The 25438-nt window shown below is 42.0% G+C and overlaps 1 protein-coding gene across 6 annotated transcripts in view; it reads right to left on the bottom strand.

Moving 5' to 3' along the window:
• Positions 1–24567, bottom strand: part of Mtdh (metadherin) — a 69921-nt gene extending 45354 nt beyond the window's left edge. For 3 of the 6 annotated variants that reach the window (XM_008831535.3, XM_008831534.2, XM_029562749.1), the window contains exons 1-2: positions 23868–24566; positions 2391–2492 (exon numbers count right to left, since the gene is read on the bottom strand). In XM_008831535.3, the coding sequence (XP_008829757.1) occupies positions 2391–2492; positions 23868–24245 (480 nt within the window). In that variant the 5' untranslated portion in view covers positions 24246–24566. Of the gene's footprint in view, positions 1–2390; positions 2493–23867 lie in introns of all 6 variants that reach the window. The other 3 variants (XM_008831533.3, XM_029562748.1, XM_008831536.3) reach the window with 2 other exon arrangements.
• Between the last annotated feature and the right edge of the window lie 871 nt (positions 24568–25438).

The raw sequence follows: 25438 nt of genomic DNA, 5'->3' as shown, positions 1-25438 counted from the left end.
ATGCTACCTGCAGCTGTCCTGGCTCTGTACCAACTTTACTAGGTTACAGGTAGAAAACCAATTTTACCAGCTCTTCAAAAACAGTCTGAAACTGCAGGCATTAAGAAACTATAGCAACCAATTCACAGCACTATCCCATGGGTCTGGAGCTGCTGCACTCTGTAGAAGCGGCTTATCTCCCTGTGGTTGTCCCCACCATCCAAAGGGCTTACACAAGTGCTGAATGGAAAAAAAAAGAGGGGGGGGGCAGGGTGGAGTGGAGGGAGGGATGGTAATCACAAAAAATGAATTCAAGTTGGGTGTAGTGGTACATGCCTGTAATCCCAGCACCTAAGGAGGCAGAGCCAGGAGACTGCAACAAAGTTCTAGGCCAGCCTAGTCTATAGAGTGAGTTCTAGGCCAGTCTGGACTATAGAGTAAGACCCTGTCTAAAAAAAAAGGAAATTCAACTAAAGTCTTTCATAGTAAAACCATCCACTATTAAACATTTTTTGCTGGTGATGTGGGATGTGGTAGCACACACCTTTAATCTCAGCACCTGGGAAGCAGAGGCAGGTGGATCTCTGTGAGACCTAGACCAACCTGGTCTATATCCAGGCCAGCTAGGGCTACAGAGAAACCCTGTCTCAAAAAAAAAAACAACTTATTTTGACTAACTGAAAACTTTTATTTCAAGTCGGTTCTAGTATTAGCTTGTCCAAACCTTTCTTTTTTATTAAAAAAAAAAAAAAAAAGATTTAGGGATTGGAGAGATGGCTCAGCGGTTAAGAACACTAACTGTTCTTGCAGAAGACCCGGGTTCAAACACCAGCACCCACATGGCAGTTAACAACTGTCTGTAACTCCAGTTCCAAGGGATCTGACAGCCTCTTCTGTCCTCTGTGGGCGTTGCACGTCATGGGTGCACTTACCTACATGCAGGCATAATACTCATACACATAAAAAAATAATAAAACATTAAAAAAAAAATTTTAAAAAGATTTACTGAGCTGGGTGTGGTGGTGCATGCCTTTAATTCCAGCATTCAGGAGACAGTGGCTGATAGATCTGTGAGTTGCCTGGTCTCCATAGTGAATCCAGGCCAGCTGTGGCTACAGGGAGATCCTGTCTCAAAAAGACAGAAAAAAAAAAAAAAAAAGATTTACTGCCGGCCTGGTGGAACACACCTTTACTCCCAGCACTTGGGAACCAGAGGCAGGCGGATCTCTGTGAGTTCCAGGCCGGCCTGATCTACATAGTGAGTTCCTGGCCAGCTGAGGTACAGGGAGACCCTTACTCAAAAGAGACAAAAATAAACAAATAAATGAATAAAAAGATTTACTTTTATGGATATGAATATTTTGCCAGTATATGTATGTGCACCATATGTATGCCCGATGCTTGCAGAGGCCAGAAGAGCACGTTGGATGCTCTAGAACTGGAGTTACAAGCCCTTGTGCCTAATGTGGGTACTGAGAACTGAACTTGGGTCCTCCAGAAGAATAGCAAGTGCTGGTAACTGCTAAGACCTCTCTCCAGGCCCCCGACCCCACCCCCAAATTATCATGTTATCTGTGTGTGTGTGTGTGTATACGCAAGCACGATGCATGTGTGTGCATGCACACAGGAGTTTGTGGAGGTCAGGGAACAACCTGAAAAGGTCAGTTCTCTCCTATTATATGGGTCCTGGGAATCAACCTCAGCAACCTCAGGTCAGAAGGCTTGGTGGCAAGTGCCTTTACTGGATAAGTCATCTTACTGGCCCTCATTCAAATCTTTTTAATAATGACCAGATCTAGAACTTTTTTTAAAAATAAAATCAAGCTAATAGGTAGACAATTAGATTTCCTTAATAACAGAAATCTATTTTAAAATAATATTGGACATTTTGCGAAGCACTTTTAAAAAAGATAAGGCCTCATTATGTACCCTAGAATGGCCTGAAACTTGCTATGTAGACCAGGCTAGCTTTGAATTCACAAAGATCTATCTGGCTCTGCTTCTGCCTCCTGAGTGTTGGGATTAAAGGCATCCACCACCATGCCTAGAAGCGTTTTTTTTTTTTTTTTTTTAAATATTACAGGTACTATCAACATAAGTAACATGATTCAATTTTTGTGTAAAAAAAGTAATCTATAAAGTTGGAATCTTACTCATACAGAAGATAGTCAAGTCATAAATAACTTTTGGCACAGTGGATATTTACTAACACCACTGTAATGTTTAAGTATTTGGTGACATATCCTTCCTAAAAAAACACTAACTTTTGCCACCTATCCAGCATAATTAATTTAGATTTTCAGAATTTTCCTTAAATGAAAAAATACAATCTTATGAAACAGGACACAACTTTTGTATGTCATTCTCTTTATTAAGAACCATACATACAATGTTATTGCTCTCAAGCTTACCTTTTCATTTTTCTTGTCTGTCTCTGGTGACTGCTTTGCTGCTAAACTTCGGGGAGTTCGAATTATTTCATCCTCAGCCACTTCAATGGTCCGTCCATTAGGCTGCACAGGTAACAAGAAAACTTATTAGCAAACTGGTTGGCAGATCAAACTAAAGATTTATATGTGGGAAATACACACAACATCAAATTCTACCCCAACTCAAATTAATAAGGTTTCTTTTTGGTCTTTTTGAGACAGGGTTTCCCTGTAGCCCCACCTGGCCTGGAACTTGCTACGTAGACCAGGATGGTCTCACACTCACAGAGATCTGCCTGCCTCTGCCTCCCAAGTGCTGGGACTAAAAGCATGTGCCACCATGCCCGGCAATAGTTTGCTTTTGTATGGTCATATCATAAGTCTTAGTGGACTATTGCCTCTAGTAACATTTTGTGATATATATACTGAACTTACCACAAATTTTCTTATCACAATCAGGTTTATCAGTTCCTCTAACAAAAGCAATGAATACAAGCAATTAAAAGGAGCTCTAGGGGGGCTACAGAGATGGCTCAGCAGTTAAGAGAGCTGGTTGCTCTTGCAGAGGACCTGGGTTCAGTTCCCAGCATCTCCACATGGTGGCTAACAACTGTCTATAACTCCAGTTCCAGGGGATCTGATGTGTTTTCTGGCTTGGGTGCACATGCAGGCAAAACAATCATACATGTAAAATAAAAATTGGGCGGGGTGTGGCGGCCCATGCCTTTAATCCCAGCACTAGGGAGGTGGAGCTCTGTGAGTTCGAGGCCAGCCTGGTCTACATGGCGAATCCAGGCCAGCTGGGGCTATAGGGAGACCCTGTCTCAAAAAGACCAAAAAAAAAAAAAAAAAAAAGAATTAGTTAATTAAAAAAATAAAAGGAGGTCTAAACTGTATTTACACTATGATCACCAATTAGCTGGGTAACCTTAGAGCATTTCACTATTTGCGTCTTATTTCTACATCTGTAGAATGATATGTTGCTCTTGCAGAGGAGCACATCTTGGTTCTATTCAAGAGCCAGTAAACTTTTTTTTTTAAAAAAGGTTTTATTTATTTTAAATCATGTTGTGTGGGCATGTGAGTACGGAGGCAGTATGAGAATGTCAGATCTCCTAGAGCTGGAGTTACAGATGGTTGTGAACCACTAACATAGGTGCTGAGAAATGATCTCAGGGCCTCTGCAAGAGCAGCACATGCTCTTAACTGCAGTCCCTCAGCAAACTTTTCTGTAAGAGACAGAAGATATTTTAGGATTTGTGGGCAATTATTCTGTATTGCAATTAAATAACTTCCACAGCAGCATAAAAGTAGACATAGATGATATACAGATGAATCCACATTAGATGTTCTCTAATGCTGCTTCTAATTCTGCAATTTAATGGCGCTACTGTTCTGGGGTTAAGAGTCTTTTTTTTTTTTTGGTCTTTGTGAGATAGGGTTCCCTGTAGCCCTAGCTGGCCTGGAACTCACTATGTAGACCAGGATGCAGGATGGCCCTGAACTCACAGAGCTCCACCTGCCTCTGCCTCCCAGATGCTGGGACTAAAGGTGTGAGGCACTATGCCTGGCCCCATTACCATAGTCTTAAAACAGAGAAATGGTTATTTCAGGTTTCCTAACATTGCTAAAGTAGGAGACAGCATTTATGTGTCCATGAGCAGAATTTAAGTCTGTGATCCCAAAATTTGGTTTATAAACAGAATCATTTCTACTTTTATTTTTAAAACTTTTTGATTTATTTTTATTTTGCATGTATGAATGTTTTGCCTGTATGTACACACACTATATGTGTGCAATGCCTACGGAGGCCAGAAGAGGGCACTATATTCTTTGCAACTGAACTCAAGTCCTCAAGAGCAGCCAGTGCTCTTCACCTCTAAGCCAAAAATAAACTCTGAGCACCATTAACAGAAATACAGCCCGAGGAGTTTGATGATGGGGCCCAGGTATCCATCTTCTGTCTTTTCTGATCCTATTACTTCTTCTCACTTAGAAATTCACCTCATATTCAACAAATTAAAGTCAGTTAATAAATGCACTTGTTTCAGAAGTCTTATTTCTAATATTTACAGAATAGACTTCTAGCAAACTGCCCATTCATTATTATACAGCTATTTAAAAATATGAATGTTCAAAGTTTGCATAATGTGACTTTATATGCAGTTGTTAAAAATAATCAAGCTGGGGCTGGAGAGATGGCTCAGTGGTTAAAAGCACTGACTGCCCTTGCAGAGGACCTGGGTTCGATTCCCAGCACCCACATGGTGGCTAGAAACCGTCCTTAACTCCAGTTCCAGGGGACTCCAAAGTCCTCTTCTGACCTCCATGGCATTGCATGACATGGGTGCACTCACATACATGCAGGCAATATACTCATACACATAAAATAAAAATAAATATTTTTTTAAAAACTCAGGCTGAAGCTGGGCGTGGTGGTGCATGCCTGTAGTCCCAGCATTTGGGAGGCAGAGGCAGGCGGATCTTTGTGAGTTCAAGGCCAGCCTGGTCTACATGATGAGTTCCAGGACAGCTGGGGCTACAGGGAGACCCTGTCTCAAAAAGACACACACACACACACACACACAAATCAGGCTGGAAAGAGACCATTTACATTTAAAAACTTAATGTAGGTTTTCCAAAGATTTGTGGCAGAAAGTAAAAAAAAGAAGCTGTTTTTTAGTCTAATAAATTTCTAATTAATCAAAATTTAATCTGCTGGATCTTACCCTATTAAAATCAGACAGCTAAAGCCAAAACCAGGTTTCCCTCACTCTTGATTTGAATTTCTTTCTTCTAAGCTGTTCTGCCACTATTTAATGTCTCTTTGGATCTCTCTCTCTCTCTCTCTCTCTCTCTCTCTCTCTCTCTCTCGTACATGTGCATGGAGACAGGAAAGAAATGTCAGCAGACTTAGGGATTAGATGTTTAATTCTACTTTCCAATATCACTATCTCATCTGGCTAATTCTCATGTTATTTTTTCCCCTTCTGAATTTTTTGTTTAAAACAGGGTCTTATATGTAGCCCTGGCTGGCCTAGAACTCTCCATGTAGACCATGCTGACCCTGAACTCATAGAGATCTGCCTGCCTCTCCCTCTTGAGTCCATCACCAAGCCCAGTTTCTTTTTAATTTTTGTCTTTGAGACACAATCTTGCTATGTTGCCCAAGCTTGCCTCAAATTCATCTGTTTCTACTTTTTGAGATTGTGCCACCAGCCTGACCTTCCTTTCTTTTTAAAATAGAGATGACATCTCATTGAACTGCTCAAGCTCACCTCAAACTCCGGAGCTTAAGCATTCTTCTGCTTCAGCCTCCCAAGCAGCTAGGACTCAGGCGGAAAGCCACCACACCCAGCTGTCACACACATTTCTTAGTTAATACTATCCTCTGTAACCAAATTTAGCATTTCTGATTTCCTATGGTTAGCCTCACCTTTCTATGTAAATCTTACACTAAATGAACAGCCTTAAAAAAAAAACTGGCTCCATTTATTTGGTTACAGGGAACGTGTGGAGGTCAGATGACAATCTGTAGAGTTGGTTCTCTCATTCTATCATATGGGTCCTAGGGATCCAACATAGGTTGTTAGGCTTGGTGGCAAACATTTTTTACCCACTACACTGTCTCAATGGTTCCAAACCAAACAATCTTGCAGCTCTAATTCGACATGTCTCTTAGCTCTTCAACTGTTAGCTCACAATGGTTCTATCTGCAAAACTTTGCACAGCTAATCTCTTCAGGAAGTTCTTCCTCACAGCTTTTTTAAAAATTTATTATTTTTATTTTGTGTGTATGAGTGTATTGTCTGTCATGGCCTTTTTTCATCTCCTTATTACTCATGTAAATAACTATACTGCAGTACTTATTTGCTAACATGATTGTAACCAAATTTTAAACTCTCTGGACAGCTTTGAGATGTTTCTCTTCAGAGTCAATCAAAATTAAAGGTGAGAAATTTAGTGGTCAAAACCAGTCTTAAAATCTTTCCAAAAAGCTCAGTGCCCAATGCCATACCTACACTGTTGACACAGCCTCCTAAATAAGGGTTTTCTTTCAAATAAATACAAAATCTCAAGTCCTTACTTATGTTATCAACAGCATGTTTATAGATTTGAGAACACTGTTTCTAGTTCATAGGCTGAAATGATCAGCAAGCCAAAGGTGCTCCCACCTATGCCAATTTTAGTTTCCTTTCTGTGAAATCAGCCTACCTAATATCTATAACTGAAGCTGTTTTTCCTATTGCAGACCTCTCAATTTCTGACTAACCTGTGGGATTTATATAGCTCTCACCACCACTGGCATTGCAGAAGTCATTAACAGCCCCCGCCTCCCCCAAGCCTCATCTGATACTACAAAACAATAAGCCTCCTATTCTAAGAGGAAAGAGGACAGAAATCTTTGAGTATCAGAAAAAAAGAGGACTTACTGGGAGGGGTGGCACACATCTTTAATTCCAGCACTTGGGAGACAGAGGCAGGTGGATCTCTGTGAGCAGCTTTAAAAATGCACAAAAGAACAGTTTGTATGTGTTGGCAGGGATGGCAGTGAACCTGAAAAATACCTAGCTGACAATCAGAACAGGACAGAAGAGGGGGCCACCAGAGCAGGAGAGCTGGGGCTTATTTCAAGACTCCTGATGTGAAGAAAATAAGACTGTTCAAGCAGTGGATCTTTGATTATTAGTTCCATATAATTCTATAAACATTTATTAAGTACTAGGCACTGGGCTTTGGACTCTGGGAACAAAGACATGAAGGAATCTGCCCTTGAGGAGTTTAAAGGTTCAGAATAAGACGGTGTGGTTAATAGCAAGCTTCTACTTCATTTGAACAGCCTTCACTGGTTTAACTGATTGCAGACACTCTGTATCTGAGGCATTTGTAAAGTTTAACATTTGACTTCTAACATGTGCCCTATTTCCACTTAGTTATGTAAATTTTACATCCAGCCACAAAATTTGAAGATCATAAAACTTCAAATTACTTGGAAACTATTTAGGAACCAGGAACTATATTTAAATTTAGGAACCAGAAGGTAGATACTAGCTACCAAAGAAATGGAACATCAAACAAACAAGCCAACCCACATGGATTTTGGAATTGAACAAGCTAAAACCCACCACCTACAGTTAATCTCTGTGATTAAAAAAAATTACATTTATTATGCTGGGTATGGTAGGGTGTAGTAGCACATGCCTTTAATCCTAGGACTTGGGAGGCAAAGGCAGGTGGATCTCTGTGAGTTCAAGGCCAGCCTGGTCTGCATAGTGAGTTCTAGGCCAGCTGGGACTACAGGGAGGCCCTGACTCAAAAAGACCAAAAAATAAAAGAATGTACATTTATTTATTCATTCGTGTGGGGGAGTGGTGACAAGGCACGCACATGCACATGTATGTACCACAGCTTGCCTATGGAAGACAGAGATTACTTTGTGGAAATTGGTTCTCTTCTTATACCATATGGATTCTCAAGATTGAATTGAGGTCACTTGGCGGTACTCACCTTTTACCTGCTGAGCCATCCTGTCAGCCCCACTGTGAGTTTAAGCATTTCCCTGACTCAATTATCAGTTTCATGATTTTTAAATCTGAGAAAACTGTACTTGTCTAACAAGTGTTCCTGTTAGAATATACCACATCAGAGTATTTGAAAGCACATTTACCCAAGAAATAGTTTCTTCATTTCTCAGTCTTTCTAAAGTTAAGATGCATGAGTCCTACTCCCATATCTAAGCACTTAAGGTCATTTTTATACTAGCAATTTCAAAATAAATATTAAGATCTGATGGTCAATGGCTGGAGAGATGGCTGAGCAGTTAAAAGCAGTGGCTGTTCTCACAGAGAACCCAGGTTTGGTTCCCACCATCTACATGGTGGCTAAGACCATCCATAACTCCAGTTTCAGGGGATCTGATGTCCTTTTCTGACCTCCGCCGGCACTGTATGACACAGGTACACTTACATGCAGGCAATACACTCATATACATAAAATACAAATATTAAAATATTTTTTTAAAAAGACCTGGTGGTCAGCCGGGCATGGTGGTGCACAACTTTAGTCCTAGAACTTAGAGACAGGTGGATCTCTGTGTGTTCGAGGCCAGCCTGGTCTACATAGTAAGTTCCAGGCTGGCTGGGGCTACAGGGAGACCCTGTGTCAAAGACCAAAAAAAAAAAAAAAAACCAAAAAACAAAAACCAAAAAACAAAAACCAAAAAACAAAAAACCCAGTGGTCAAAAGGTCCTGGACATTCATCCAACCAGACCCAATGCTCCAGAGACAAATTCTTTGAGGATGTTAATAAACTATAAATGACAGGTAAATATATTCTCTGCAGGGCTAAAAATAGTATAGAGATGGTACTCTATCACCTTTCCTTCAAAAATAAATTACTCTAGTTTTACTATTTTCTAAGAAAATAAAATAATATTCACTTGGGTTCATTCAATCAATATTCAGCAAGCAGACAGCAGAGTGACACCTTAAAACCTTAAAGAAAGGCACATAATCTCTACTGCCAAAAAGTTTAGAACCAGTGGGGTGTGCTGGCCCATGTTGGTAATCCTAGCACTTGGGAGGCAGAGACAGAGACAGGAGGATCAAGGCCAGTGGTCTATATAGCAGGTTCTAGGCCAGTTATGGCTGTATGGTGAGACTCTGATCAGATAACAAAACAATCCCACCACTCAGGAGGCAAAGGCAGAGGGATCTCTGAGGGCTGGAGGCCAGCTAGGGCAACATAGAAGACCCTGCCTGTCTCAAGCAAAACAAAATGAATTCCACAAATAAACAAATATCCAAAACAACAGACCACAACAAAAAGCCAGGCTTACTAAGTACTGAGCCTGTAACCTCATGTGAGAAGTGTGGGACAGGCAGATCCCTGGGACTCATTAGCCAGCTAGTCTAGTCAACTGGTGAATTCCAGAAGTGAAAGAGCCTGCCTCAAAAAATATGGTGAATAGTGATTGAGGAAGGCACCTGATGTCAACCACACACGCACACACATGTGTACACACCCACAGGAACACATACAACACACATATATACATATAAATAAGGGTTCTGAGAGACATACTGAAAGACCAGAACTGAAATTCCAAAATCCAAACCCTGAACAGTTCTCTATTTCACTAGACTTACTTTTTGCTTAGGTCAGTTATATGAAACATGCATAAGTGTACTATGTACTTCATAAAGATCAAGGCAAGCTATTTTGAAAATTCAAGAGACATCATGTTTAGCTTACAGATTACAATTTAAGACAGCCTAATGATAACTATCAATTTCTGAGGATGTGCCATGTTGAGCAACTGCAAGAGGTTTTATGCACATGATTTTTTAGTGAACAAGACCTTATCTTGGTGAATTTCTTAAAAATTTATTATTTTTATTTTATGTGTATGCGTGTATTGCCTGCATGTAGGGTAAGTTCACCTGTGTCGTGCAATGCTCTCAAGAGGACAGAAGAGTCTGTTAGATCCCCTGGAACTGGAGCTACGGACAGTTGTTAGCTGCCTTGTGGGTGTTGGGATTTGAACCTGCATCTTCTGCAAGAACAACCAGTGCTCTTAACCACCGAGCCATCTCTCCAGCCCAACCAATTTTTTAAAAAATGTATTATTTTTATTTATATGTATGAGTGTATTGCCTGCATCTGTGTAAGTGCACCTATGTCATTCAATGCCCAGAAGAAAGCATCAGATCCCCTGGAACGGGAGTTATAGAGGGATTCGAACCCAGGTCCACTGCAAGAGCAGCCAGCGCTCTTAACCACTGAACCATCTCTCCAGCCCTCTTTGTTTCAATTGTGAAGAATTCAGATATAAATTCCAGATAATATCTTGTGAGTTTAAAAGCACACTTGTATTTTTTTACCCTGCCAAATGTTGGGTCATTATCAACTACAAACACTGCAGCTTCAGACACAGTACTTTACCTCCTTATTTTAGAATCCAACCCCAACTGAAAAATTCTTCATAACCAACAAAACAATCTCACAAATCTGATCTATATGATATATACTCTGAGATATTTCATTTAGTGGTGAAGATTCTAGACAAAGTTCAACTCTTAAGGATTATAAACTATCTCCTTATTAATTACATCAGAGATGCTCATGGCTACTTTAAGATGAGAAGATTTACCCGTCCCAAGGCTAAATTATACCATAAGTAATTTCTGAAAACTAAAAAACCACTGGCTTCCACAGTACTGCGATAAGGACTATAGGTGACATAACATCCATGTACTTCTTTCCTGGACCCTGATTAATGCCTAATACAAGTTCAGCATTCTGTGGAAAAATTTCAAAATTACTAGCCAAGTTGGAGAGAAAACACAGTAAATTTTAAGACTCTCCAGATAATATCCCACTTAGTTGACTTTTGAATAATAATTTAAAATATTTCCAAGGTCTTCTTACATTTGAGAAGTACTGATCAATAATGCCAAAGCAGAACACACAAGTGTTCAGGGGGCTTTTGTTCCAGCATCTAAGATGAGCGTAACTACTAATGGCCTTTTATGCTAGACCTCTGACAGAATAAAAAGATTAAAAAAGTCTTGTCACATAACCAAACAAATGTAACCAAAATTCTGGAGCTTTTTAAAAGGTCATAAGTTTCAACAAATTTTTAATTCCAAAACTAAAGCAATAAAGTCATAATTCAATTGGGGTAGTTGGATTTATTCTCTGAATTCAACTTAGTATCCTGGAGCATGCCATTTAAATCAGAAGTATAGCAGAAATAATGTGGCCTTCTTAGACTAGAAATTAGAATACTGCTTCACCTTTGCCTTGAGCATTCATTCAATCTCAAGACCACACTTCCGTAAACCCTGAAGTTTTTCTTAGGTACCTCTTAAAAGTTTATTATTCCTTTTTTTTTTTTTGTCTTTTTGAGACAGTCTCCCTATAGCCCCAGCTGGACTGAACTCCCTATGGAGACCAGCTGGCTTTGATCTCACAGATCTGCCTGTCTCTGCCTCTAAGAGCTGGGATCAAAGGCAGGTAACCACCACACCTGGCCCATTATTATTTTTTTTAAAAAAGATATTCATTTATGTATTTATTCATTCAGTTTTTTGAGACAGTCTCACTACGTAGCCCTGGCCAACCTGGAACTCATTATATAGAACTGGTGAGCCTCAATATCAGAGATGCACCTGCATTTGCCTCCTGAGTACTGGGATTAAGACATGCACCATCATACCAGGTAAAAAAGATTTTACTTTTTAAAATGTGTGTGCAATGGGGGGGGGCGGTGTCTGGATTTGAGTGGGAAATGTTGTATGAAATTTTAAAAGCTCAATTAAAAAAAAATAAATGTGTGAGCCAGGTGTGGTGGTCCCAGCACCCGGGAGGCAGAGGCATGTGGATCTCTGAGAGTTCCAGGCCAGCTGGGGCTACAGGGAAATCCTGTCTCAAAAAAGACTAAATAAATAAAAATACATGCAAGTACGTGCGTGTGTGTGTGTGTGTGTGTGTGTGTGTGTATGTGTGTATGTGCACACGTGCATGCTTGTGTGTGTGATGGGAGTGGGGAGGAGGGGGATTATGGGCATGTGTGTAAAGGTGCCCTCATTTGAGGCTGGAGTTACAGGCAGTTGAGTTGCCAATGTATGTGCTAGAAACACTGCTCTTAAGAGCTGAAGTCATCTATCCAGCAGACCATTCTTATCCTTTCAAGAATTCTAGAGGAATAGAGACTTTAAGGTAAAGAAAGAGCTGAGCTATAACTCAGTGGTACAGCACTTGCCTAGGATGTACAAAACCTGGGTTCAATCCATAACGCAGATGTGTCAAATGATAAAATTTACTTTTAATAGTACCAGTAAAACTACTACCAACTAAACCAAGAACAACCACAGTTCTACTGGAAATACAGCAAAAGATAAATTTATTTAGCTCAAATAACAGATTACCCAAATAAACCACTTCATTCAGTAAACAATTAACAAAGGTTCTCATGTGTCAGTGTTTGCCAATGGCCTGCAATCTATTCTAATGAGGTCTTGTATAATCTAGGAAAAGACTCTAAAAAAAAAAAAAAAAAAAGGAAAAGTAAATCAGTAGGTTACAAATTATGGTTAGCTATTATGAAGGAAACAGTAAAGTTTTAAAATAATACAGAAGGAGACGCCATTTTCAAATACAATGACTAGGAAAGGATTTTCTTTCTTTCTCCCCCCTTTTGGTCTTTTTTGAGAGGTCTTCCTGTAGCCTCAGCTGGCCTGTAACTCACTCTGTAGAGCAGGCTAGCTTCGAAATCACAGTGCTCCACCTGCTTCTGCCTCCAGAGTGCTAGGATTAAGGGCCTGTGCCACCATGCCTGGAGAGTTTTTTTTTTTTTTTTTTTTTTGAGACATGTTAAGCTTTAAACTTGCTGTGTAGCCAATGCTAGCCTTGAATTCCCGATGCTCCTGCTTCCCACTGTCCAAGTGCTGGAATACTAGACATGAGCTATCATGCCTGGCTTTCTAGTGAGATGTACTTTTGTTGTTTTAAGACAAGGTCTCCCTGTAGCCCCAAGCTGGCCTGGAGCTCACTATGTTGACCAGACTAGCCTCCATCTCACAGAAATTCACCTGCTCCTGCCTCCCAAGTGCAGGGATTAAAGGTGTGTTGTCATCCCACTTTAGCTCTATCATGATTTTTAAGGTGCAATTTAAAGACTGGTAAGACAGTGGAAGAAAGACTGTTCTAGAAGCTTTAATATTTGCTTAAAAGCAATGGACTGTGAAAGCACTTTTTAAAAACTGAAAAGCCACCAGTAATAGATGCTAGGCTCGGTGGCTCACACCTTGGGAGGCACAGGCAGGAGGTCACCTGGGGCTACACTGAAACCCTGCTTCCAAAACATAAAAACCAAAAACCAAACCAAACCAAACCCAACCAAACCCACAAAAGCCAAAATCAAAACAACATCCCTACCAGTAATGTTGTTTAAGCTAGCAAATAAGCTGGGTATGTTGGTACACACCTTAATTCCGGCACTCAGAAGGCAGAGGCAGGTAGATCTCTGAGTGTTCAGCTTGGCCTACATAGTGGGTTCCAGGCTAGCTGGGGCTACAGGGAGAGCCTGTCTCAAAAAGACCAAAAAAAAAAAAAAAAAAAAAAAAAAAAAAAAAAAAAAATCAAAACAAAACAAAAAGAAAAATGGGGGAGTGTCTTTTTGAGAGAGGGTCTCCCTGTAGCCCCAGCCTCCTGGAATACTGGGACTAAAGGTGTGCGCCACCATGCCCAGCCTTATTATTTTATTTTACGTGTATGAGTGCCGTGCCTGCATGTACGCAAGTACATTACATGAGTACCATACCCACAGAGGCCAGATCCTGGAACTGGAGATACCAATGGTGGTCAGCTGCTATGTAGGTTTTGGGAATTGAACACAGACCCTCTGGAAGAGTAGCCAGTGCTCTTAACCAGCAAAATATCTCCACAGCCTCCAATAAATGATTTTTTTTTTTTTCAGACAGGGTGTAGCCTCTGCTGGCCTCAATCTCACAAGATCTTCCTGCCTTGGTCTCCTGAGTGCTGGGACTGATTAAAGGCATGTGCCACCATGCCTGGCTCAGGCTCAACTTTTAAGGATGATTTTTCAGTATTTAGTTTGAATAATTACATGAATGGTAATTTGCATTTTATAAAAATGAAGAAAACCGAGAGGGCAAAAAATTGAGATCATGTTTGAGACAATGTCAGACTTGCAATAGGAGAAAGTACAGATTTTGACATGACTGATCTTCAGCATTCATAAATCCTGCTGTGGTGATTCTGCCCACTCATGAAAACTACAGCCATAAAAATCAGTGTCTGAGGTACTTCTGCGGTCATCCAAGGGCATGCATAGATTTGCAAAGACCTGGAGGGGCCCTACAGGCATATTCTTAGCTGAAATCAATGTAACATTCTGCCTTCTTATATTTCAGTTCTCATAATTATATACAAGTATCCCTTTTGGGGTAATTTTTAGCTACATATTTTGCATTTTTGTGCTTTTTGTTAATGATTTCACTGTTTAGAATGGCCCCCAACCACAGAACTATAGTGTTATCTAATGTTTCTAAGTGATTTGTAAGAAGCTATAATATACCTTACAGAGAAAATACACATATTAGACAAACCACTCAGGCATAAATGCTAGTACTAGTGGCTGAGTCCAATCAATAGTAATGAATTAACTATTAAATAGTGTCTTTCAACAGAAATCCACATAAAACAAGGCTATGTATTGATTGATTGGTGAAAATATTGTGACCAGAGACTTGCTGGAACCTAGAACTTGCTTTCAACCCAGCTCTATAGCCAGTACTTTCACTGTTGGTTTTGGTTTTTTGAGAAAAGATCTCCCTGTACCCCCAGCTGGCTTGAATTCACTATGTGGACCAGGCTGGCCTCAATCTCATGGTAATCTGCCCGCCTCTGTCTCACCAGTGCCATCATGTTGGGCTTTGTTGTTTAGAGACAGGGACTCATTATGTAGTCCTGGCTAGTCTAGAACTCATTATATAGGACATGTTGGCCTTAAACTTTAGGTAATTCTCCTGTCTCAGACTCCAGAGTATGGAGATTACAGGCATGCACTTGAAGTATTTCTAATTCAATGTCTACTGTGACTTTATAGAACATGAAGACTATAAATCATGAGAACTGACTACTGATCTGCTCCATTAGTATTTATAAAGTATCTCCTCTGTATGTAAGCCCTAATGAGATGTTTAGATACTTGCTGAAAGACTATTAGGAAGAAGAACATAAACAGGTCATTTTGACTTTAAACCACAGCATCTACAGTTTTCATTTAAAATGGAATTATTCTGCCAGGTGCAGTGGCTCACACCTTCAATCTCAGCACTCGGGAGGCAGAAAGCAGGCAGATCTGTATGAGTTCAAGGCCAGGCTGGTCTACAGAGTGAGTTCCAATAGTCAGTGCTGCATAGTGAGACTATATCTCACACACACACACACACACACACAACCCACAAAAAACACACACCACGGAATATTATTGACAGATGCTGTAAGGAACATTCTAGATGAGGAGCTAGGGGGCGCTTTGAGTTGAAGCAGTATGATAGCTGGGCTCTGAATGGTTAAAATTGGGAGAGAGAAGTTGGGATAGTGGTGCACACAGGTGATCCCAGCACACAGGAGGCCAAAGCAGGGTGAATGTGATTTCCAGTTAGCTTGGGCTACACAGTCTCAACAAAATAAAAATTTGGCAGAGCAAAAGGGTCCTTTAATAGATGAAAAAAAAGTATAAACGGACACACAGAAATCTAGTTAAACAGAATATTTATCTTAGAAGTAATGGTGAAATGGGGATGGAGAGATGGCTCAGTGGTTAAGAGCACACTGCCTGCTCTTGCAGAGGACCTGGGTTAGATTCCCAGCACTCACATGATGGCTGATAACTGCCTGTAACTCCAGTTCCAAGGGATCCAAGGCCTCTTCTGACCTCCACAGGCATTCCACAACACAGGTGCACTTAAACACATGCAGGGAATATACTCATACACATAAAAGTAACAAAACAAAATATAAAAGGAAAAAAGCATTACTTGCATATTGTGGACTTTGTATCTTATGCCATAGCTCATGTGGAAACCACTAAAAAGATGTGAAAATGGAAGTCCCATGGTCACAAATGGCTACAAAAGATTCAACTGGCATGAGAAGGTAGGTAGAAAAGTTAACAAGAAAGACACTGGAAGCAGGAAAACCAGTTAGGGCATTGTCAGAATAGTCTAAGCAAAAGGTAGTAGAACTCATAAAGTAGGGCAGTGTCATTAAAACTAGAGTATTAGTAATTACTAAAGACACTGCATACCATTAGAACAACTTACTGAATATATGATGAAGCTTACAAAATTAAAGTCAGATAAGGTAGCCATCGCCTGTTGTAAAAGTAAAAAGGTGGACCTGCATAAATAACTATCTGGTATGAAGAATTAAAAAAACTGCACAAATATTTTGCTAGAACATCTTACTAGTTTATGCATTCAGTACTTATTTTTAAAATTTTGTATTTATTTTTATGTATATGAGTATTTTGCCTGCAGCACACTCATGTCATGTAATGCCCACAGAGGTGAGAAGAGTGCATTGGATCCTCTAGAACTGGAATTATGAATAGTTGTTAGCTGCCATGTGGGTGCTGGAAATTGAACCCAGGGTCTCTGTAAGAGCGATCTCTCCAGTCCCAAATTCAGTAATTACTTTTTAAAGTGCCAAGCACTGTGCAAAGTTATATAAGACAAAACACTAGCTCTAGTCATTGAGTTTAGAAATATCCCAAATTACATGATGACAAATGTTTATGAAGATTTCTACAATATACACTTGCTCACTAAAATGAATTTTCTTTTAAGTTGATCCTGATTATGTGCTTCCAGCTGAAATTCAAAGCAACAACTGTTAAAGACCAGTTATCTAATGTCTCAAAGCCTACTAAAATCCTTACTCAGATTAAAAAGCCAAATGAAAAACATATACTGAATGCTATTTAAAATACACACTGAGCCAGGTATGGTGGCACGTTTTTAATCCCAGTACTTGGGGGGCAGAAGCAGGTGAATCTTTGTGAATTTGAGGCTACCTTAGTCTCCATAGTGAATCCAGGCCAGCTGTGGCTACAGATAGACCCTGTCTTAAAAAGACCAAATGAAACAAAACAAAACCCATATTGAAGCTGGGTATCAGGAAAAATATATGAAAGATGAATTTTAAAAAATGGTCAACACGTGAAAAGTGCCCCCTCTCTCTTTCAGAAATGGAGGACTTGCAAGTCATACTAAAAGACCTATGGTAAGATTTTATTAGAGGATAAAAATCAAACTGAGGAGCTAGAGAGAGGATTCAACTGTTAGAACTCTTGCTGCTACTGCAGAGGACCCAGGTTTAGTTCCCAGCACCTACATGCTCCCAGCTCAGATGCTTGTAATTTCACTTCCAGGGAATCCAATGACCTCTAGTGGCCTCTGCAAGCCTTTGCACACATGGCATATATACCAACACCTAAGTACACGCCAACAAAAAAAATTTAAATAAAAGAAAAATCTTAAAAATCAAACTGACATGGGCTGCAGAGATAGCTCAGTGATTAAGAGCACTGGCTATTCTTAGAGAGAACCGGGGATCCCATCACCCACATGACAGCTAACACCCACCTGTAACTTTAGTTCCAAGGGATCTGATGCTCCCTCTGGCCTCTCCAGCATCACAAAACACAGGTACATGTATTTGTATGCAGGCAAACCACTCATACACATAAATAAAAAAAGCTTTTAAATGAATTTAAAATATAGCTTGAAATATAGTCAAAAAAACTAATACCACCAACTCTACAAATAAAAACAAAAATTTAAAAACAAATGAGGTGGGGGCCTGGAGCACTGGCCACTCTTGCAGAGGACCCAGGTTCAATTGCCAGCACCCACATGGCATAAACCATCCTTAACTCCAGTTCCAGGGGGAATCTGAAGCCCTCTCTGACCTCTGAGGCATTGCACGACACAGGTGCACTCACATACATGTAGGCAATACTCATACACATAAAATAAAATAAAATAAAATATTTTTTAAAAATCTTGGGGTGCTGGGGAAATGGCTCAGTTGGTAAAATACCAGCCACATAAGCATAAGGATCTGAGTTCAAATCCCCAAACCCCCATAAAAGCCAGGCACAGCAGCTTCTATATAGAACTTCTGTAATGGGGTGGACAATAGGTGGGGATCCCTGAAGCTTGCTAGCCTACCAGCAAGCTCCAACTTCAATGAGAGAACCTGTCTCAAAAAATAAGGTGGAACACTTTGGTTGTGGGACCTAGAGAAATCAATCTGGAACTGACTAGGAAACTTCCTCCCCACTGGCTAGCTTTCATAAGGAAGGTGCTGTGCAGGTCACTGGGGGTGGGGTGGGAGAGACTATAGCACATCAATGATCTTGCCCAACACTGCTATAATACCAACCTGCCAGGTAAGGTGTGCCCACTGAAGCATGACTGTTACGGAGGTAATCAAGTGCTTTATGACTAGTTTTGAGGACTATTCCACAGGGGGAAATTCATGCCTGGTACTACAAACCTGATCAGAAGCCCAAGGTTAGGGAATATGGTCACAGGCCCTAGGGGTGAGGGGAACCTATTACTATTGCTGTGTTAAATGGACATGTTGTCAAACTGCTTTCTAATTATGTTTACACCCATAGATTAGTGCTTCTCTCAACTTCAGCCAGAGAAGCTTTCTGCAGTGGGCAGCAGTTAACATAGTGACTCATAACTGATCAAAGAGCTGAGACTAAGTGACTGTGACTGCTCTGTCCTAAATGAGATAGCTATATACCACGCCCTGCCAAAAGGTTCAGAGAACACTAAGGAAGAGAGGGAGGAAAGAATGTACCAGTGGGAGGATGGGGAAGATTGCTGTGAAATACTGTCTTTGAACAGGACAGTTATTTTATGTATCAACTCACAGCAGTTGTGGTTACCTGCCCAAGATCAAACCAGTCAAAATTCCAGCGTGGATGGGAGTGGGGTTCAGGAGGTCTCAATCTTAGCTGAGAGGCTTCTAGGGGAGGGAGTCAGTTCTCTTTGTGGGGACAGCCACTGAGATGTTGCCTAAATTCCAGTGGATGGTCCTACATCCACATGCATATGAACAGCTCTAATTGGAGTTGGTTGGTCATTAAAAAAAATTAGGACATGAAGTTGGGAGGAGGACATGTTGGGGGATTGAGTGAAGGGAGCTGGGTGGAGGAATGGGGGTTGGTATGATCTAAATACATTGTATACATGTATAAAGTTCTCAAAAAAACAATATATTAAACATATGGTGGAGAATTGAGGAAGATATCCACTGTTGACTTCTGGCCTACAAACACCCGCCCGACACGGACACCCCCAAACGTACATATATTTTGAAAATGGGCCTGCAAAGCCGGACATGGTGGCACACAACACCTTTAGTCCCAGCACTCAGGAGGCAGAGGCGGGCAGATCTCTGTGAGTTCTAGGCCAGCTGGGGCTACAGGGAGACACTGTCTCAAAAATATCAAAAAAAAAAAAGAAGAAAAAAAAAAAAAAAAAAAAAAAAAAAAAAAAAAAAAAAAAAAAGGAAGGGAAACGGGGCTGCAAACTTGGAATGATTTAAGGGAAAACTACGGAATGGAATAAAAAGATGAGAGCAAAATTATATGTGGGCAAAAATGTCCTGAAACAATGTCCATTTAAAGAAACTAGTAGTTTACATCACTGAATCTACCTGAATGCAGACAGGTGGCTCCACTTAGATTTTTTGTTTGTTTGTTTGAGACAGAGTCTCGTATTAGCTGAGGCTGACCTCAAATTCAAGATTTCCCTTTCTCTGCTTCCTGAGTCCTAGGATTACAGGCCTACTCCACCACACCTGGCTAGGAAGATCTTTGTTTTTCTGTCTCACACTGTAGCCCAGGCTGGCCTGGAAATCAGTATGTAGCCCAGGCTAGCCTCAACCTCACAGTAATTCTCCTGCTTCATACATGAGATCATACATGCTGAGATCACAGGCATGAGCCACCTTGACTAGCTTACAAAAAAGATCTTACAGTATGAGCGTTGGCAGCGCTCTTCCATTGATTTTCACATTAATAGACATGGATTACACCAAGACAGTTTGTTACAAACACAGATACCAAAAGCCAGGCAGTGGTGCAGATCTATAGTCCCAAGTACTCAGGAGGCTGAGGCTAGAGAACCATTTGAGCCCAGAAATGCAAGAGCAGCCTGGGCAAGAGTCAGATATAAGATCCAGTTCTATAAAGTTTGAACTTTTAAGATTTGAAGCAGGGCTCAGGAATCTATAAATTTTAAGGAGCATTCAAAGTGACTGTACTGCAAATATCCAGGAAGGGAGAATTCTTCAGTGTTTTAATTAAGAGCTTAAATTTATAAACACAGTAAGCCAAACAGATAAGGTTAAATGTTCAAGTTTACAGCTCCCTATTTCTGCCAGGTTCAGACTTCCAACCCTAGGCCTTTGCTGTTTCTCAGGCCTTTCCACTACACTTTGATTCAAGCACTTTTTAAAAAACCAATTTCTGGCTGGGTGTGGTGGCGCATGCCTTTAATCCCAGCACTGGGGAGGCAGAGGCAGGTAGATCTCTGTGAGTTCAAGGCCAGCCTGGTCTCCATAGTGAGTTCTAGGCCAGCTGGGGCTACAGGGATACCCTGTCTCAAAAAGACCAAAAAAAAAAAGCAATTTCTGAGGGGCATGGTGGCATACACCTTTAATCCCAGCACTTGGGAGGCAGAGGCAGGCAGATCTCTGTGAGATCCAGACCACTCCAGGTCTACATAGCAAGTTCCAGGTCTGCTGGGGCTATAGGGAGACCCCATCTCAAAAACAAACAAACAAAGCAACTTCTGTGATTAGGCATTTGGTGCACACCAAGACCCACAGTGACACTGTATTGATACTTTGAGTAAAGTAGCCCCTTAGTATCCATAGGGGATTGATTCCAGAACTCTAAAGGATACCAAAATTACAGATGCCTACGTCCCTTATCTTATAATAAAACCATGTAGTAGTCATATGTCACTTACACATATCCTCACATACTTGAAATCATCTTTAGATTACTTATTACAAAGTAAATGCTATATATACAGTTGTTACACTTTATTGTTTAGGGAATAATTACAAGAAAAAGTCTGTACCTGTTTAGTATAGCAACTTTTTAAAACAAAATTTTTGGAGGGTACTGAGTCTCATGCCTTGAGCTGACCTCAAGCTCCCCAAGTGGTAGAGGATGCCTTCAAAGTTTGATCCTCCTGTCTCTACCTCAAGTGGTAGGATTACAGGCACGTGCTACCATTCCCAGTTTATGTAGTGCTAGACACTGAACTGAGGGCTTCATGCATGCTAAGCAAATACTTTCTAATTGGGCTACATTATTGGCCCCTAAAAATAAAGTTTTGATCCTTAGTTGAACTTATGAACACACAGCCCATAGACAGAAAAGCTGACTTATATCTATTTTTCCATAACTGGGATACAAAGATCACTGAGGGCCTGGGCATGGTGGTGCATGCCTTTAGTCTCAGCACTTGAGAGGCAGAGGTAGCCTGGTCTACATAGAATTCCAGGTCACCCAGGACTACAAAATGAGACCTTCTTCAAAAAAACCAACCAACCAACCAACCAACCAACCAACCAACCAACCAACCCACCCATCCACTCAACTCCCTGGGAGAAATTGAGCTTTTACTTTTACATCCCCTTCACAGTGAGACATAGAATATTCTTATTCCTGCTTTCAGTCTGTACCCAGTATCTATGTCTGTCTGTCCCCCAAGTAAATATGTAGCACAGGCTGGGCATATAATCAATACCAAATAAAGTTTATACTTAGCCTTGTAGCATTTTTCTAACTGGGGTCAGGTCTTATAATTAAAGGTGAAACCAATTTTGTGGGTCATAAATAACATTGAAAGAAAAACACAACTTGTGCCTGTGTTGCAATATAAAATATATTTTATTCTGAGTTGCAGTCAAAAGTTTGAAGGCCATTACTTCTCCAATGCATTTTTGTTATCTGGTAGATAAAAGTTACACTTTTTCACCCAATTCACATTATATGATCCAGTCAGTCTACCACTCTACACCTCAAATATCTTGGTAGATTATCCATTTTCCTCGTTCCTTAACTCAAATGAAAAGGAGGATGGGGTAAATCTCAGGCTGATGTGCAGTTTTTGCAGTGTAAGCATGTACCACTCACTCTCTTCCTCCTTCAGATGAGTCATCTGAGTGCCATGATACACTTCAAATGGACTCTTGGAGCACCTGTCTCTCGCCTCAAGTCCATCTGAAATTCTAAACGTCCCAAAGAGGCTTTGAAATTTTCACAACTTGCCACAATCCACACAGGCCTTAGGACTAATGTATGTGGTTTGTTTCAAGATCACCTTCTTCACCGAGAGCCAAGTATTCTATTTTCATCAGAACATTTCTTTCTGGTAACCCCTGATGCTGTCTACAACTTTTTATTTATTATTTTTAAATAAAATAAATAAAAAAATAAAATATTTTTAAATTTAAGTATCAAAATGATATTCTTCTAGGTTTCCTATCTAGCATCATTCTAATCAGTAAGCAAAATATGAATACTTATTATATGACCTATCAGTCTTTTTCTGTTACTAATATCCTTGTTTGAAGTGAAACTCGACTCTGCAAGCTCTTACCCAAATTTCTCCTACAGAACTACTCTGCCTGCATCTATGAATCTGTCTTTCCCACACTACTCTCTCTGATTGACTCTAACTCCTAAGTGTGAACCTTGCACTGCCCATCAAAAATACCAGAGAGCACCTCCACAATGTAAGAACTTGATACTTAGTCTCAATTGTTCTGAAAAGGTGAAGCATCATATTCAGTTGATATAAAAATAGGTTAGGAGATGTTTCTAATTGTGCATATTCTCTATATCCTCAACTGTAAAATATTTTTAAAAATACATAAAATAGGCTAGTTAAGATGGTTCAGTGACTGCCAAGCCTGACTTTCCAGTTTAATCCCAGGACCCACGTGGTGAAAGGAGAAACGGACTCCAAGTTCTCTAACTTCCGCATGCATACCATGGCACTCCGGCCCCTCATCAAATACATATATAAAACTAGGAAAAAAAAATATCAGGGGGTAATGGTAATACAGAAGGCAGAAGCAAAACATGAAGGCCTGATAAAGATGTGGGATGCCTTCTACATTTCTGCACGTGGTCCAGCAAATTGGTGCTTGAAATCTCTTAACCTTAGCATTCCGATCTGTCACTCCTTTTTACTTAATTTCAAAAACCTCCCACACCATGGAATATATAGCTGAACTTGCCTTATTTTTTCTCAGGGGACCATATACCCCCAAAGATTATGACGACAGATACTCCCTCTTGTCCAGCTTCTGTTCCAGCCTCCACTGGCCACATACACCAGACCAAGACAGGGCAACCATTTCCTTTTAACACTTCCAACTAAGATGGAAGCATGTCCAGATCTGGACACCTTTAATCCTCTTTAAGCCTGAATTTTGAGGTCACCGTTTATAAACCACCACTAGCTACAGTCTCAATGTGACTCGAGATAGGCATCTGTCTTCCAGGAAAAGTCTTTCCAGAACTTCCCAACTTCACTGTAAAGTCCCAGAATCTCCCACAAGCAGCCTAATTCAGTAAGGCCTCGGGGAAGGGTATGCCCTCGGGGCTGTCAAGGATGGATAGAAGTCTGGTTAGTTTTTATACCTAACCGCCCCCCGCCCAGCCCCCAGATCCGACTTCCTTCTAGGAAACTGGCCTTTCCCACCGGTCCTTACACCTCCCGACTTTGCCCTACTCCTCAAGGAAGGTGTACATCTATCACCTCATCCTCCGCTCTTGGCTCCCTTCCCCGCCGGCCCGGCCCCTAGCCCCGACTCACTTTGGGCTTTTCGGGCAGCTTCTTCCGGTTCTTTTTCTTCTGCTCTTCGCTTCGGACATTCTTCAGCTGGGCTGAGTCTTCTGGGGCCGGGGCCGGGGCGGGCGCCTCCTCCCGCTTGCGGGGCGTGCTCCTCCGCTTCTTGCGGGCGCCGGCGCAAGCCGCGGCCCAGCCGTAGCCTAGCAGGAAGAGCAGCAGCAGTCCGAGCGCGCAGGTGCCCACCAGGATCACCCAGCCCGGGTAACGCTTCGGTTCCAGCCCCAGGTCGAGGCCCAGTTCGGTGCGCAGGAAGCCTAGGCCGACCGAGAGCATCTCCCGCAGCCGGGCTGAGCCTTCCTCGGCCTGCTGGGCCAGCTCGTCCTGCCAGCTCCGTGCAGCCATCTTCCCTCCCGTCAGAGGGACTCGCGGGATGACGCTGGGGTACACGGACGCCGCAGGAAGAGCCGAGAGAAGCGAAGAGGGCCGCGCCGCCTCAGGCCGAGCGCATCGCGGCCGCCCCTCGCGCCGGAGCCGGGGATCGGTCGCTGCCGCCGAGGGGCTCCCAGGTCCCCGCACCGGCCTCACGCCGCCGCCGCCGCCTGGAGGAGAGGGGGCCGCGGGGACGGAGTGTCTCCAGAGGCGGCCGCTAAGCGGCGTCGGGGCGCCAGCGCCAGGCCCCGCTGTCCTCCCCCGGCGGAACAATGGCGGCTCCGGCCGCGATCCACGCCGCGCGCGGAGGCCGGTGCGGGTCACGTGGGCGCGGTGGGCGGGGGCGCCGGGGAATCACGTGGGCGCGGTGGGCGGGCAGGGTTCCGGGTGTTGCTGGCGCTGTTGGCCACGTTGGTGGAGACGCGGAGTCTAGGACGGCGACTCCGGAGCCGGATTCCGAGGCCTGACTGAGGACATCGTGGGGCCCTGCGGACCTGGGTGCGGGGTGGGCTCAGGTGTAAGGCGCGGGCGCGAGGGGTGAGCTGGGAGCCGGGCAGAGGGGCAGCCGGGTCTAGGTCCAAACGGTTCTGAGGCTGTGTAGGCTTGGCTTCCTCTTCTTGGAGATGCTGAAGTGGAAGCGGCTTTTTCTCTCTAAGGTCAGCGGTTTCTGGATACTTCCCGGGTGGGCTCCGTGAAGTCTGAAGCCGCGCCCAATGTGCAATTCACAGTTGGTGTTTCTCTGAATTCAGGGCAGCCTAGCTTATTAAAATTTGTCAGCGTTTCGGTCCTTTGGCTCATTTACTCCTGCTGTCTGTTGTCAGGCAAGCCTGTGGGCGGCACTATTATTTTCCTACTAATTTGTAGCCTTAATAGAAAATAATAGGAGGAAGCACATTAGAGTGTATTTACATGCAGAGGAAGCTTCCTTGTTGCATATTGTTTTAAGTTTTTATACATCACAAAGAGGTTAAATTTGGGATGCGTGTGTTGCCGGACAGGAATGGAGCATTGAAAGGAAATTAAATGGGCTGGGGAATGTAGTTCAGTGATAGAGCATGCTTGCCGAGCTTGTGCAGGGCCCTGGGTTCGACTCCGAGAGCACACACAAAGAAATGAGATGTCTTTTTAGTTTAAAAAATAATTTTATGACCGGGAGTGATGGCATA

The sequence above is a fragment of the Nannospalax galili genome, unplaced genomic scaffold (genome assembly GCF_000622305.1).
Source record: "Nannospalax galili isolate Female #2095 unplaced genomic scaffold, S.galili_v1.0 scaffold334, whole genome shotgun sequence".
NCBI lineage: Eukaryota > Metazoa > Chordata > Mammalia > Rodentia > Spalacidae > Nannospalax > Nannospalax galili.
This window is presented reverse-complemented; position numbering and strand designations above follow the sequence as displayed.